General features: G+C 38.3%; 1 protein-coding gene across 2 annotated transcripts; it reads left to right on the top strand.

Moving 5' to 3' along the window:
- Positions 1-252: 252 nt before the first annotated feature.
- Positions 253-11,238, top strand: LOC137934917 (uncharacterized). 2 transcript variants are annotated; one of them, XM_068779505.1, is made up of 6 exons: positions 253-340; positions 1,775-1,888; positions 5,810-5,880; positions 5,966-6,096; positions 9,556-10,008; positions 10,398-11,238. In XM_068779505.1, exons 3-6 carry the CDS (start codon positions 5,854-5,856, stop codon positions 10,810-10,812), a joined length of 1,026 nt encoding a protein of 341 aa, XP_068635606.1. In that variant the 5' UTR covers positions 253-340; positions 1,775-1,888; positions 5,810-5,853; the 3' UTR covers positions 10,813-11,238. The 2 variants fall into 2 exon arrangements, with proteins under 2 accessions (XP_068635606.1, XP_068635607.1); XM_068779506.1 differs by lacking the exon at positions 1,775-1,888.
- Positions 11,239-16,760: the final 5,522 nt, after the last annotated feature.

Raw genomic sequence — 16,760 nt, 5'->3', positions numbered from 1 at the left:
CAGAATACATTAATTGTAAACATTCTTACTTTCCCGGTTCGACGCCTGGTTCAATTTGAATAAAATTATGCAAGCAAACTGTTCATTCTGACGATTTGACTTTTATTTCGGGTAGGCTTCGGATCAACAATCCGAAGTTAATCCGCTTGTCCGGTTGAAGGAGTGAAAAGAAGTAAATTTTTATAAATAAACAAAATAGAAAATTCATGGATAAGAAGCTGGGAGCACGAGCTCGACCTCTTTGCGTGTCCCCTTTGGCCCTTACGGCTTCGCCTCTCGCCTACTCCGTCGTCCGTTGTTCCCTGGTCGTGATTGCCGACTCTGTGTGATCCTGGTTCAGGTTAGTCTCCTTTTTCTGCTTTGTTATTTGTTTATGTTTCGCTGTTCTCTCTCCTCGACTCTTGTTCTCTCAAATGTCTCTAGACTTCCTTGCTCCGTCAATCTCTGCTAGTGTTCCAGTGATTTTTAGGAATAATGTTGCTTGGTAGACATTTGGGTGGGGGTCATTTGGGGAAGGAGAGAGAAACTCCTTTGAAAAACTTGTTATGTGAGTATCCAAGTACTCTGCTCATTAACTCAAATTTCTAAGGCATCCTGCAGTAATGTAACAATGAACAAGCAAACCTGGTTGCAGAGTCTCTTGTTGATTATGGTCGTGCTCTTTCTTCTGGCCGGTGTCTAGTTTGGGAGTCTCTCATTCCATGGAACAAATTGAGAGACCTATCTTATCAATGGCGTAAGATGCCACAGATTATTTGAGATGACTAGTAGTGCTTGCACCGGCTGCGACCTACCTAGTTAAATTTTACAAATGGTACCTGCAAAACCTTTCTTACCATAAGATAGTAACATGACCCTAATCCCTCCTGCTGGTGACCCATTAATGGAAAGGGATTACTTAGATTTAGCTTAAATTTAATTGTTTTTTATACTTTTGAGCCATGGTTAGTGGATCATGATGAGAACATGCAAAAGAATGTCACTTAGTATTCCTAAGTATTGTTTTTGAAGTGTTTATTGATTAGGATGGTAGTGGGTATTCTATTTATGTAATAATACACTAGTTCCCTGAGTATGCATAACCACATCTCATAACCAAAATGGAGCTTTACCTGATGCATTTTGTAGTGTTAGTATTTATGAAAGTGTTTTTAAATCTCATGAGTACTAGGTGTGGTCAAGGAAGAAAAATTGATATGGTGTGGGCTCTCTCATAATTGATTTATCAGATGGGATTCCTAACTTTATTTCAAGAAGCAAATAAATTGGATAGGATATAACTATTTAAGAGAACACAAGTCTAAAATATATTACCTAGTTAAATGTAGTGAATTGAGTGAGTGTGTTTTAGCCATTTTTATTAGAATTCGTGTTATGCTAGGAAATATTTGCGTGTTTCATGGACCATTTACATGAATTTCTTGCATCGGGATGTTTTCCTTGAATATGCTCTCTGGAAAGGATGACAAAGATTATGCATTTAGTTGCTCCATGGTTATATTATTTTTTGCAACATATGAGAGATTACCATTGCCCTATACTTGTGCTTGTATGTTATTCTGGGACTAACTGCAGTGTCCAAAAGATTATATGTCTGATTCTTTAAATATAGACTTCCAATTAGTTTTGCCTCTTCTTGTTGATCACTGAAAAAAGGAAGAAAAGTTTTCAACTCAGTTGCAAGGTCTCACTTTCTGAAACAATACTTTAGTGCTGCCATGTATTTTGTTGTCAGCTTCTAATTGTTTTTTATGTATTTTTTTTCTGTGCAAAGGGCATGAGCTCTGCTCCTTATTAAAGTGTGACATTTTGAAGAAATTGGAGGCTGAGTTTGTGTTGATTTATGTGGTAAAAGTATTGGTGGTGGCCTTTCCAAGCTTTCAGAAATGTAAGCTTGAACCATATTTTGTTAATTTTTCAGTTGCATGCTAGATATTGTCCTTTGATGAGATTATAGAAAGTTCCCTCTTATTTGTATGAAGGGATCAAATTGTATGACCCTACTAGTGATTAGCACCTTGTTATAGGGCATAATTTGCCTCTCTAGCTTGTATTTTTCTGGAGGGTTTTTTCTTCCCTCCCTAATTTGTTCTTTCTTTTTTCTCCTTAATAAAATCGTCACCATTCAATATAAGTATATATATATGAGCTTGCTAGAATAGGATACATCATATCAGAGCTGCATCCTTGAAATAGATCCTGAATTTTCTTAAGTCATGTAGTAGTAAATTTTACATGAAATAAAGGAGTGCAGTCACCGGTAACTGATCTGCTTCTTCTAGTTCTTCTTATGCTGATCCTTGTTTTCAGTTTTTACTTTTTTATTGCTTTCACCAAACCCAACATAACCCACGTCTGAGATTTGGGCCCAAAATCTCTGGTTAAGAAACCCCAAATGTGGCCATTTATGGCTTTCTTTTGATTATCGTTATCCGCTTTCTGATGATGATTTAAGACATTAATTACATGATATTATTTATTTTGTCTTTGTGCATGATGAGCCAAGGAATTTGCCCATGTAGGCCTACCAAAGTTACTCCAACACTTATCTAAGAAGTGATTCGAAGGCCACAATGAATAAACTTTCTGTCACTTTTTTTTTTTTGAAATGGTGCTGATTTTTATTAAGACAAAGGCTCAAAAGAGCAAATTACAAAGGAAGGAAGCCTTCCCAAACAATGAGAGATTGTTGGGAAGTTCTAAATTTTGCCAATTTATCAGCCAAAGAGTTGGCTGATCTAGGAATGAGATTCCAATTACAATGGATAGATTACACTGTCAGCAATACAATTTTTTATGGGCCAGTAGTGCCAAGGGGGGGAGTTGTATTTGGAACACCAACTGATGACAGTCTTCGAGTCTCTTTCAATTATTAACTTGCCATGGAGACGTTACTTGAAAATTTGGATTCCGAATAGAAGAGCACTAACTTCAGCAGTATTAACATCATCAATGCCCACCAGTCCAGCATACGATAGAAGAGGGTCTCCATTGTGACCTCTGAAAACACTGCCTGCTCCAGCCGGCCCAGGACAGTCAATAGTACTACCATCAAAATTGAGTTTTATGCTGTCACAAGGGAGAGGATCCCAAATGGCCATAATCGGAGTCCTGCAGGGGGCAGTCATATGGGCGATCAAGCTCCAAGTTTTTCGAAGGGAAACACCCGATAGAGCGGCAAATTCCTTCCTTGTATGAAGCCAGCTCGAGATAAGGCCAACAACATGTGAAGCCGTGTTGTTCGGGGTGCAAGCTTTGGAGTTGAATCTCCGGTTATTTCGCTCGAGCCAAATGCACCATGGAACATGTGCAAGACAGGCCGTTTGTCACTTTTTACCATTTCCTCGGCCTTGTCCTCTTCCTAGACCTTCTTTGCCTCTACCTCTGATATTTCCACCGCAACCTCTAACTGACTCTAAGTGAATCAGGGTATTAAGTGTAGAACACCTTTAACCTCTTTACTTGCCTTGGATGTAAATGTTGTCTCTACTCGCATAACCATCTGAAAGGTAGTAGAAAGTTATGGGATGTCTTCTAAGACGAGTAATTGACGCCTGACTGCATCAAAGTCTTGTCCCAATCCATCCAAAAACTTAGCAACATGTGACTGCCCTATTGCTTCTGGAGTTCCTTTTCATTAGTGATGAAGGGATGAAAAATAGTGATTTCTTGCAGAATGCCTAGTAATTCACTGCACTAATCAGTAACTATGTTTTTTAGACCACATTTCATTGACAGTCGCACAAATCATAATCTGATTCATTGGCTTTGAATCAATACTATTGAGTGACCAGGTCATGACTCGGCTATCCTCTGCTTCCCAATCATCAGTAAGAAGAACTGGTGGATCATCCCTAATAAACTTTGACTTGTGTATGGTTTTGGACAAACATGAATTGATTTGGACCGACTAAGATAGTTTTGTCCATTCAGCCTTTTTTGTGGTAATCAAAATTGTATCTTTACCTTCAAAGCCTCCAAATTGCCTTGAGGGGGTGATAATTTTACCAGAATCTGCCATAGGTACAAATAACAACCAAACTAACCAACCAGAAGCTTCACCAAAACAAGATGCATGCACAGACAATGTGGGCCCGACTCCACAAAACTAAGGTTTGATAAAATATTCTCAGAGATATTAATAACATACGTTAAAGTATGAAGTATATAGAAATTCAGCCTTAAAACAGCAAGCAATTGCACAGAATAGGCTGATGTGAGCCTACCAAAATGTGACAAAGGCTCTAGACACAATATTGGGTTTGTGCACCTGGTAGATGGGAGAATCCCACGTCAAAACTCCCCCTTGGAGTTCTAATCAAACATAGGACTGATCAATAGGCAGTTGAAACCATCAACATGAGGATTATCGCAGAAAAGAATTCAAAAAATCAGACCTCAACTCCCAATCAATGTCAAAACCTGAAATTGCTTTTTTCTGAGAAGATGTTGTATTAAAAAAGGTAAGGAGAAGCACTTCACGGACTTGAAAATCAGGATTTTATTGTTCTAATACCATGTAAAGAGATAATAAATAAAAGATTGAGAGAAGAGAGGAAGAGGAAAGAAGGGAGAAAGGCTGCTGAAAGAGAGCGTGAGTAGTGCTCTCGTTAGGGATCAGAAATCGACCCCTAATGCTTCTTATTCACTTAAGTGAGTTTGAGGTACAATGACATATTACCTCTCTTACAGTTAACTACTTATAACTCCCAATCTACACCTCTAAATAACGTAAAAATTGGACCATAGAGATATCTAAACGTGTTCAGCAAGATGGTACTCTCACTGACATACTCAGACCATGTAAAAGACCAAACTGCCCCTTGTACTACTTTCTAACACTATGAATGCTACTCTGGAATTGCTGCCTGTTTCTTCCCATTGAGATGTAATTCTTTGAAGTATAGGAGAATGTGTGAGAGATACACTAGCTCCTTCTTTCAAAGTTAGGGCGTAAAAGAAGTAACTTTGTAATCCCCATGGTCTTTTGTCTTATATCTGTGGTGAAATTAAAAACTAAAAGTAATCTAGTTGACAATACACACTAGGGGTTGCCACTAAAGAGTCTGATATCTTGGCTAATGAGGATGTCTCACCGGTCAACTCTAGAAGTGGGGGAATCCTCCCTATTGTAGCTTGAGGACTTATATGTCCTCCTTAACCTTGCCCTCACTGTCAAACATATTAGATGTTGAATTGGCTGAGGAACACACATAAAAAATATTTGGAAGGCCTGATATATGATTTCAATCTATATGGAAAATATGATTCAGACTCCCAAGGGCATTACAGCAAGTGTGTCCATTTGGGATTCCAATACCCATTAAGAGTACAACAGCTTAAGCTTCTTTAGTGTTTCCTACCAGTAGGCAGAAAAGTTAGAATTGGTTTTGCTTTCAATAGATGGCTATTATGAAAAGATGGATGTCTATATAAAATCAATGCAATTTCAGTTTGCATTTCCATATTGTGGGTTGAACCAAAAACCGATATATTTGCAAATTTCCTATGTTCTTGAATTATAAAGAATTGCAGTAATTCTGGATGATGGCTTTTCATGTCAGTTTTCACAAAATGTGGAGTTGGAGCTTCAACAATTGTTTGTTTGTGTCAGTTGGTGGGAACTGAATATTTCATGATTATTGGAGATTGATCTTACTTTCAGTGACAATTTTTTTCTTCTTTTTCTTTTTTACTTTCAAATTTCAATCCTTGTTTGATTCCTGGTCAGAGTTTACCAATTTGATAAATCTTTCCTTCTATCGGTAAATTGAGCAATTTATTAGAGGATCACTTGTGGTATATGCAGTTTTTAAGCATTTCATTAGCAATGGGGGAATGATATAGAACATTATGGCACTGATAGCTTATCAGCCACGGGTATGAGATCCAAATTCTTGTTTATTTATCTTTTATTAATTCAAGTTGGGGGCCTTCCTTTTAAATGTGTCTTATTTTGTTTCAGGCTGCATGTGCAACTTCTTCCCCTAAGCCAGTTCAATGGAACAAATTATTGAAGTCGAGAGGTTGTGTGTCCTTTCGAAATTATACAAGAACAGAGGGGTGTATTTCTTTGCGGCGGCATGTGAGTTTGAGGTGAGAGATGGTTCCCTTGTGCCATCGTTTCTTATCCAAAAACCGAGCTGGCTCTTTTGCTTGTAATAGTATATATGATTGTTGCTGTGACTGCATTTTTCAGATCTGTATGAATGGAGTGATATAATAAGGTTTCTAAAAATATTTTTTTAAAATAAATAAATTATAAAAGTTAAATTTCTGAAAATGCTGAAGATTATTTGCAGTCTCTTCATTCCTTTTGAGATTTACATTTTCCAGACTACTAGAGCCTCCTGTAATTGCTGGTTGGTAGAAGAGTATGCAGCCCTACTTAAAAGTACTAAAGACAATATGATTACATTCTTTGGCTTTTTAAATTATGTAATGGATATGTCAGGTAAAAGTTGACTTGGAGCTTTTCTTTCCAAGTTGAAGTGATCTCTCCTTCTTTGGAAGAATAAAAAGGTTTCCTAGAATGAAAAAAATGTAATTTTTATGTATTAACCAATGTATTGTAGTAATATATTAATCAATGTTATCTGTGGAAAAAAATCTATGTGAACCCAGTATAACCTTCTTCAGTCTCTACCTAAATAAGATTACTAGAATTCAGCAAATAAAATTACTGAAGAGAACTCTAATTGCTCTTGCTTCAAAGAAAGAGGAAAGAGATAGGAAACTTGAATTCCTTGCATGAGGATACCCATTGGCCACTCAACTCAGTAGAATCATTGCCTTCTTCTACTGAGTCACTGGCAGGATCGCGAAATACCTGTCTTCTCAAGGGACTTCACCTGGTAGTTCATACTGTGGGATTGCTTCATACAGGTGCACGCCACTTTCAAATCTTTGTTGAGATGGTCAACGCCTTCCTTCTACCAGTTCTGAGCCATTGTTGTGGCCAAGGAGATACGCAAAGTCCTTCCTTGCATTTCCTGAAGTATCCCTTGGTGAATCAATTGGAATCAGGTCGTGCTCCCATTCATACACCTCTGCCATCCTGCTCATCACCAGTAGGCTACCTTTATTCTTTTGTATTCATATATGTAGAGGATGAAGCCTCCTCCTCGTACAGTTTAAGAAGGTCCTTTGCCTTTACTAAATGTGTCTGGTATTCTTCCATCCAAGGGTTCAGTGTAAGTGCTGTTTGACCACCTGTACCACTTGGGGTTCTCTTCCAAGAAGAAGATTGTTCCACCTAAGTTGAAAGACACCCATGAGCAAGCCAAAGCCAAATACCAACAAATGCAGGGCTGAAGTTTCTGGAGCATCACTGGGGAATATGATAGGAAACTTGAACTTCTTTGAGACTATTGCTGGACAACCGTGGAGATAGCATAGTGGGGGATCACCTGGAGCTGAATAAGCTGCTGTGTGGTCTGTCAGCGGGAAAATCCCAGCTCAAAGACTGCTGAGAAATGACATATTGGTGAATTGGCAAAAAGATGAGTGGTTTGGCCATTATTCCAGCAATTGAGCTACATGTCTCATTGTGTTAAAAAAAATCTCGACATTGTGGTAGATTGTTCCCTATTGCTGGAATAATGTCTCATTGTGGTAGATTGTTCCCTATTGCTGTCTCTTTCTTCATCTAGGAAGATTGCATTTCTTCTATGCACCGATTGGGCTTTTTCATTTCTAGTAGTCTCCAAATTTCAATAATTTTAAAAGGAAGACAGTTGTAAGGCCTATTCTCAAAGAAAAACAAAGATTTCAAGGTTATTCCCATATAATAGGCTTATTTCCTTGGAAGTACAAAGATTCCATGTTTACTATGGACTGATTGGGCTTGTTTTTTATACTTTAGGATTTTTCTTTTATAAAGTTGAGAAAGGGGATTCTGTGTAGAGAAACTCCTTAGTGAGAAAGAAGTTCAAGATAGTTTAGTTTACAAACATGAAGCGCAAAAATTAAAAGAGATGCATGTGCATAAAACCCCAATGATCAAAGGGGAAAAGAGCAGCCAATAGTGAGTCATTGCTGGATGCCCCTTCCATAGCCAATTTGTCAGCAATGTCGTTGGCAGGACCAGCAATGTGCTGCCATGAAGTTGATAATGTTCTAAAAATGACATTTATCTTGTCAAAGTACATAAAAAAACACCCCAGGTGAGAGGAAAATTTTCTAGCATATAGCTGGAAACCTTGGAGGAGGGCTTTTAGTTCTACAACCAATGGCTCGAAATGACCAAAAAGGGCAGAGAAAACAAAAAGAATATTATCCGCAGAGCCCCTTCTAATTCCTTTGCCAGCCAGTCGGGATTGCCCCACCAACTGCTGTTAAAGTTGAACTTAAGCCAATCCTTACTTCAGGATCTTAATTTTGGAAATAATAACTATTAGTGAGAATAATCCTACATGGGTTAAATCTAGGAATACTCCTGTAGTTATTTTGGGTCAAAAACCTTCAAATTTTGCTTGGTCATTTAGGGATGGGCCTAGACCCAACTTTAACGTGGTATCAGAGTCGGGTGTCTATTCTATGGGTTAGTTTGTTCCCGTTGAGTTCGTACCCTGTTTATGTTGTCTAAATTTTATATTATTATTCTTTTGTTTAGGTTTTGATGAGAGGGGGAATGTTAGTGAGAATAATCCTACATAGGTTAATGTGCAAAAAAAATCTGTTGGTTATTTCTTGGGAAAAAACCTCTATACTTAGTCTAGTCATTTTGGGATAGAACCCTGCTCCGATTTTTAGCAATAATAACATAATTCCAAATAAGTAAAATTTTATTTATTTTAAAAATCTTTCACCTAGTCATAAAATAAATATATTTTGTATTTTTTCATGCTGAATATTACTAGTTTACCTATTCATGGCTGGACGGTTTATGGAATAATACATTATATTAAAAGTTGCCCTTTTTCTGGAAGTGAGCTATATTTATGTGTTTTTTTTAATCTATTGAAGCTTGAAGCCCACATTTCAGGAAAGAAAATCCGATTTTATGATTTTCATTCTTTGTATGGTTGAGGATAGGTTAGGTGAAAAAAGGCATCCATTCATTGAAATAAAATGTTTTCAGGGATAAAATGCTGTGTAACTTTCTGTCCTTCGGGCACTCTGTTGACTTTGATATTATCCTGAAGTAGTCTCAGGAATCATAGATGCTCATAGTTCTTTAAGCTGTTGTTTTGGAAATCGTAGTTGTTCATAGATTTAATTAATTTCATGGAGCCCTTTGTGCCGTGATTGCTTTCACTCCAGTAGCTGTGTGTTTCCAACTTTTTCTACATTACATTTGATCTTGTGCCTGTAAGTATAGTATTGGATTCCAGTTTGAACTTTGTGAATTATCTTGTTAGAAAAACATGTAGGAAGATTTTCAGGAGAACTGCTCTGTTAAATAATTGCATTATTTTGACTATCATCATTGTCCGTTTCCAATTTCTTTCACATTAGTTTTAGCTTAGTTTGAATGTTGTGAATTACCTCATTAGCGAAAGACATTGGATGATGTCCAGGAGTACTGCTTGATTAAATTATTACTTTGTGCAGTGGTCAGGGGCAACTAAATCTTTCACTGAAGGCCAAACCTATTAAAATTCTTGCATTTAAAGGTGGCGTACAGAAAGAGGGATCTGAAGGTAGATCCAACAGCTCCAAATTCCCGAAAAACTCAAGTCAGTTCTCTTATGCAGCTCAGGAAAAAGAAGAAACTACAAGTTCTGAAGATGTAGCTAGAGTTCCTCTCTCCTATGCATCTAAAGAAAGTGGAGAAACTGTAACAGCATCTGTAGCAATACAAAATTTATTTAAGAAATGGTTGCTTAGGTTGCAGACACAGACACCTAGTCAGACTGAAAATGGGATGTTTGAGGGACAACCTGAGAATGAGATTTCACCGAGTCAACCTGCCTCGCTACAAAGGGGAGCAAGTAATCTCATAAAGGCTGCTGTGGCACACTTCTTTGGTCTTGATGCAGCAGTCAAATTTCCTCTGCTTATCTTGTAAGTCTAATATCCACCTATTACTACATTTTAATTGGAGTTGCTCTTTCATGAAGAGTAAGAACTAATCACTTGAATTGGTCAAGTTTCTTTGGAGCAATTCCGTGTCTCATTCATGATAAAATCTTTGGAGCAACAGATGTTCCACGTCTCTTTCATTGCATAGATGGACCTTTTATCACACTAGGTTGAACAAGTTTCAACCCTTCCAATTGGCCTACATACAAGTCATGGCCCATATTAGGTTCCAAAACAGTCAGATTTTATGCCATTCCATGTTGTTGTCATCTAGTAGATTTCCAACGTTGTCATGGTTGCAATGTCAACATGCTTCATTATTTGGTTTTATCTAAACATTTTGAAATTAAGATAGATTTGACTTGTTGCAGCATTCCTTGGTACTTGACGATCAATGTGGCTTATGGAGCAGAGGTTTCGAGGGAGTTGACCCCTTTGTGGGTTTTTGGACCATTAATTGTTGCTCTCTACATAAAATTGGTTCAGGGTCTCTGTGCTCTCTATGTCTTCACCTTCAAACAATTCATTAATCTAGTAAAAAGCCTACCAATTTTCTGTTTCTTGATACACAAGTACATATCTGAAGGAAAACTCAAAGAATTTATTCTTGCTCATGTATGGCAACCTGTGGAGAAGATCAAGAACTTGGATTACAAGGAATTGTCAATGAAGAAACTTGAACAACTGAAGGAATGGGCAGTAGAGAAGTATCTTGATTTTGTTGAATCAATATGGCCATACTACTGTAGGACGATCAGATTTTTGAAGAAAGCAAATCTTATTTAAACACAAGGCTAGCTGTAAGTGCAGACTAAGGCGAACCGAATTTTCTTTCATTGCTTCTCTGGAAGCAATTTTTCCACAGATGCTGTCCGGTTTCAAAACAACTCTCTGAAATTTGAGATATGGAGTATCAGGAATCGACATATGCAGCTTACGTCATTTGGGTCAGATTTTTGAGGAATCAGAAATGATACAGATCAGAGTTTTCAAGGCAATTGGTTCATTTTTTTACTGCAGAGGATTGTTTTTGAGTCTGTAGAATATTTAGTATTCTGCCCTTATGCCTGAGATGGTTTCTCTGTAGTGAATTTTTGCTTGGATGCAATTGTGGAAATTTGCATCACATTTCATCCTTCTTCTGTACTCGTACTAGCATCAATTATTGTGAACTGGCATTACTCAGATTTCTAGCTTGTCCATTTCATCTGATTAGATTATTTTTCTATTATCAAATAAAAGACAAAAGGGATTAACCGGTTAAAAGGGTCTACCGGTATTTTTTCAGAAGGTAAATATAATTATAGGGTTACCTGATAATTAACCATTAACAGTCCTATTTAGAAGCTTCATTGTGTAGGAATGCTTCAGAATGAGCTCGAATTATACGGTGACAGTGTCTTCACTCCTACGGCACCCTGTGTCTTTTACAACCAGCGCAGTGCTTTTTAATCCAATGTCTTATCAATTCCAGCGTAGTACTTCTCTCTCTTCTGCAATGAATTACTTTTCAGTATTTTGTTTTGTATAATGAATGAGAACTGTTCTCTCCGTAGCTATGATTTCAGTCAATTATTTTCATCCATTTATTTTCAGAGCAGCAGAAGAAAGAGTAAGAGACTTGGCTGTTTAGTGAGAACGACTGGACAAAGTGAAAACCAGTTTCCAATTGAAATCAAATGCTGCAAATAGAATGAAAATTAATAAACCTTTGGAGTTGTCTTAATATCATCATTACTGTCCGGTAAATTAGAGGCAAAGCTTTTCTATTTTAACCGTTTAAGCTGTATGAAGTAACTACCAAAATGAATCACTAGTCACCATCCATGTTCATGTCATGTCATGTATCCATGCATGGCGGGGGAAAAAAGTGAGATCCCATTAAACTAATCACATCAAAGCCTCCCTTACCTTAAAAATCTTCATCTCAAGCAAGAACTAGGGTTTGGTATCTCATTTTGCTAGCCCTAGAGATGTTAAGGGCACATGGGGACCTTAATTCTCAGGTCATATATTACCTTAAAAAAACGCTTTGAGCCAGCCTTGGCCACACCCGCAAGGAAAATTCTTCCATCTCAAGCAAGAACTAGGGTTTGGTATCTCACTTTGCTTGCCCTAGAGATGTTAAGGGCACATGGGGACCTTAATTCTCAACTGTGGGAGTAGGACCCGTTTAGTGAATGTGATTTGAATCTCATTCATGCTTCACTACGTGTTCAAACATGGGAGTCATGTTGTTAGTTTTTTTCAAAAGAAAGGAAAAGACTCTCCATTATTTTAAGTGGGGGAGGATTACAAAAGGAATGTACACAAATGAAAATCTTTATGGCTCTAGGGGGGAAGATGATGAGAAGATTGGGACCCTTGCCATCTTATCATTTGATGCATATGCATTGGGATTGACAGCTCTATTGATCCTATAAATGATGAGGATGTGAGTGTGTGATTTTTTTTCATTCCTCCCCACTTTCTTCAGCCAGCTAATGAGTTCTACAACAGCATATATTTTTATTTTTTTCTGTAAAGGTAGGTGGTCCCCTGGAGAGAGAAGGAGAAGAAGAAGAAGAAGCAGAAGAAGCAGTAGCAATTATAATTATTTTCTTTGATCTTTATGAAATAGTGGGGACGAAATGATATAAAATCCCTGTACATCACATAGAATGATTAGCTCCATATTCATTCTGTGATGTAGGAATATAATGCATGGAGAGAAGTACTGTGAATGGATTTATATTCTCAGAACCCACCAGAGAAATGATACTTTCAGATCCAAAAGGTTGACCTCCGAAATCTCTACAAACCTCCTCTTCTTGCTTCCTTAATTGATTATAAACAGCTTTTAAGAGAGTTAAGAAGACCCAGAACAGATTTCATCTCTTTTTCAAAGAAGATGAACAGAAACACGATATTTTCTGTTATTTTCAAACTCAAAAGCCCCCATATAAAATAGTTGGAAAGAGAGAGGTGATGGCGAGAGGGGTATCTCTTGGGATCCATAAAGAGGTAAAAGCCATGGAAGGGGGTGTAACTAAGCTTTTACGAATAAATCAAAGAATGATATTGCCCCATGTGACCAAGTTGTGATTGAGAGATAAAGACTCCTGCCCTTTCCAAAGGTGGTGCCTAATCACTTCCTTTTTCCCAAGTGATTCACACACCATCTGACCATCTGACCACCTGACCATCACCCACCTTCTCGTCCTTCAAAATAAGGTCTCCCCCTCCCTTCGTTTCCAGCCCACCCTTAACAACACAACCAGGCGCCCGACATGTAGAACCCTTTTGTCACTTTTTTGAGTTATCTAAGATGGTTAATAGGAAACCTTGCCCATGTGGGTCTGCTCCATCTTCACCATGTCCACATACCATGCATTAACGTGGCCAAGTTGGTGGGGGGATGCAATTTGAGGTCCACAGGAGAGAAAAAAGAGGGAGGGTTATAATGGTAGAGTTTGATTGCTTGATGTGGACGGCTGGATAACCCTAGCAATGGGCCCCTTTCTTCTTTTTTACAAATATCTGAAGTATATTTTTTATCCCTTCCCTACCCTATACCTGCCTGCCACCTTTAAATATTGAGGTTTATTAAAATGGGGTCCATTAAAATAGTTATTGCAACAGTACTAATGGACTCAAATAATGAACCCCCTCCCATGTACAGTTTCGTGCTTAAGTACACACCGTTGGATTTACTATTCAGCTATGACTATTCCGGCCCCACCAGACGAGTGGTCTAGATCAGACCAAAAGTGGTCCGTTTCGTGTCCCTCTTCTTCTCTCTCCCCTTCATGTGCATGTAATAATGCTGCTACGTTATTTGTCACAACTGATGAATATAAACAGCTCTTTTGAGATGGAAGTGGACAAAGTGAGCGTCTTGATCACTTCCATCAATCGTTTTACACTTGCTTGTGCATTGAAAACTCTCATGGTTTGGCAAGCAAGGGACAAAAATAAATGCTGCCAAATGGGTGTTCGTTTAAAGTGATTTTACAAGTTCTAAATCAATGGGGAGACATGAATAAATTCAAAAAGTAAAGGAATTTAAGAAGCAATGTCTGTTATTTCTCAAATGAAACCCTAAGAAGCAATGTCTGTAATGTGGCAAACTTTAGGTTTAAGCATTAGTCATTTAAGCATAATTCGGTTGGATTAACGTTTAATCCGATCGCGTCAACACGTGTGATGGGGGGACCAGAAGTATAGGTATTTGGTCCCATCAAATGGTGGAATTAGGAAGGTTTAGTACCCATCAAAGGCTTGTTAGGTATGACAAAAAGAAACACTGGGCATTGCAATGGAAGAAAAAAGCTTGATGTAAATGTCCCCCTTGTAAGATTGATAAGAGAACGAAAGCTAAATGAGTTGTAAGGAGGTTCAACACTAGAACACTTGTTGAGTTGAGTTTTAGAAAGAATCAATCCTTGATGGAATTAACTAAACATCCTTGCTTACCACCAAACCCTCCTCAAAAGTCTAGTGTTTGTTCCGATCTGGTTGCAAGAAGGCATCTTCGAGTTACAGTCGACAAGCAAGACAAATACCCATTTTTCTATTTCTTCCATTGAAGAATTTCCACTCAACCAGATGATTAGATAAGCAGGCCTGGCCACAGCCTGGCTCCATCACTTTCTTATTTGAGTCATGGAATCTTACTCTTTGGGGAAGAAGGTTTTTGGCATACTTTAAGGTTTACCCTGTTGGATTAACACTAATTAAATTTTACTTAAAGCTGAAGCTCACCAAAGGTAGGTGTCTTATTCAACTTTTTGTTTGACAACTCTATGGTCCAAGGTTGAGTGAAGGATGATTACTTACAAAGCTTAGAAACTACTCCTCTTCACCCTGAAATAGTAAGTTTCCCTTTTTTTCTTTCTAGAGGTATGGTTGATCCAATACGAAAAATCATTTGGTATGAGAGAGTCCTGGGTGATTAGTCACGTGAGCCGAAATTCCAGCGGACTTAAATATCTGGCTTTTGTTAAATCTTGGCTGGGAGTTGGGGACTCTACTCGTCAAAATTCCAAATAGGGAGACTACCAAAAAAAGTTAAATGCACAAGATCAAATGATGAAGTCATCATATCCTTTATGTGGGACCATCCCATGCTACTCTTCCTTAATTAACCGATTAACGCTCACCCTGTTTTAAATATTTTTTACAACTCGCCCAGGCCCACCACTAATCTCAGGCTCAGTGAGTTAACTCACCCTTGTAAAGTCGGCACGGGCACGTGTGCCAAAAAAGTTTGATGAGAGATGAGCCGTTATGGGAGGTACTTTTGGTAACGGTAATGGGCGTGCGTGTCTTCCTTGGGTATCACAAACGTCTCTATTTTGAGCCGTTATGGCATCTCTTCTGCTTTTCCATTTTACAAATTCATATTTAATGTACGCCTCCACTCATCCCAACGGATTTTACTTCGGTTATAGCTTTTTGTAGAGTTAAAGCGTTAGTCTCTCCTTTGGGCTGATTCAAAACTCGGCTCGGATCAGACCTGACACAAGTCACGGGTTCACTCGGATCTGAGAATAAGTTAGTTGGTATGTGCAAAGCTGTAAGATTGTAATTGTAGTGTGATGGACCTGATTTTTTCTCTTGATATGTGGATCTAAATTAGGTCTTAAAATAGAATATAATATATGTTAAATAGTCTCCAAAGGGAGAAGAATGAAACATTGGAAAATTCTTTGATCTTTGTTATTGCTTTGGTTACTCCGTTTAACATCGTATCAGAGCGGGAGAAGTCTTCTGCCGTCGTCGTGGACGAAGAAGTTGTTCTATAACCGAAGACCAGAGAAACAACTTTGTCACCGGATGAGGAAAAAATAAATAAAAACAGAGCAAGTCTGCTCCGCCGTCACCGTGAACGAAGAAGACGGTGTGCGTTTTATATTTTTTTCATTCAATCGTAGCATAACTCCACCGAATTCCGCCATCCGAACTCCACTGGCACAACCAAACTGCCTCTGAATCACCGCTCGGCTTTCTGGCGCATCACCAGCCCAACGAAGAGGAAGAGCTTCATTTGCCATCGTTGTCACAGAAGACTTGCGAAAGTTCCAAAAGCTGCCGACGCCGAGCCACCGCTCGGCCTCCTAGCAAACCGTACTGTCGCCGACGAAACCAGAAGGACTGTTGTCACCTAAGACGAAGACGACCAGGTACGCGAAAAAAAATTGCTTAACTTAGGTCTGATTTGATTATTCTGCTGACCCAGACCCGAACCAAACTACTTCCCGAACCAGACCCAAAATTTGAATCAACCCAGAGACAAACAATAAGGAGCTATCGTCCAATCTCTCGCAAAGCTAACAACCAGGTATTCACTCACTGTGGGGAATAAGGGCATTCGCAACAACATTGTTACAAGATTATTGGTTATCCAGAGTGGTAGGACTTCTAAAAAAAACTCGAAAAAAGGTTGTTGGGGAAAAGCTGCTGTCTACAGCGAATACTGTCCATCCAGGTATTATCGGTAAAGCATTAGTATTCTCTGCATATTTTAATAATAGAACTTGGATTATTGATACGGGTGCATCCGATCACATGATGAGAGATTCCAATCAGTTAAAATTTGTCCTACCTTCTCCTCAATTCATTATTTATACCGCCAATGGTAGTACCTCTCCTATTACTAGGGAAGGATCAATAATCTTGTCGAATAATCTTACATTAGATATTGTCCTTGTTGTTCCATCTTTTGAATACAATATGTTGTCTGTTAGCCAAAC

This window comes from Aristolochia californica, unplaced genomic scaffold (assembly GCF_029961685.1).
Source record: "Aristolochia californica isolate CCGP_79_NKW_82.1479 unplaced genomic scaffold, dmAriCali1.0.hap1 SCAF_6, whole genome shotgun sequence".
Taxonomy (NCBI): Eukaryota; Viridiplantae; Streptophyta; class Magnoliopsida; order Piperales; family Aristolochiaceae; genus Aristolochia; species Aristolochia californica.
Note: the sequence above shows the minus strand (reverse complement) of the source record. Positions and strands in the feature narration are given on the sequence as shown.

Coding starts and splice junctions, on each gene's coding strand:
- LOC137934917 (XM_068779506.1), top strand. CDS start 5,854: ATGGCACTGATAGCTTATCAGCCACGG. Junction 5,881..5,965: donor TGATAGCTTATCAGCCACGG/GTATGAGATCCA, acceptor ATTTTGTTTCAG/GCTGCATGTGCAACTTCTTC. Junction 6,097..9,555: donor CGGCGGCATGTGAGTTTGAG/GTGAGAGATGGT, acceptor TACTTTGTGCAG/TGGTCAGGGGCAACTAAATC.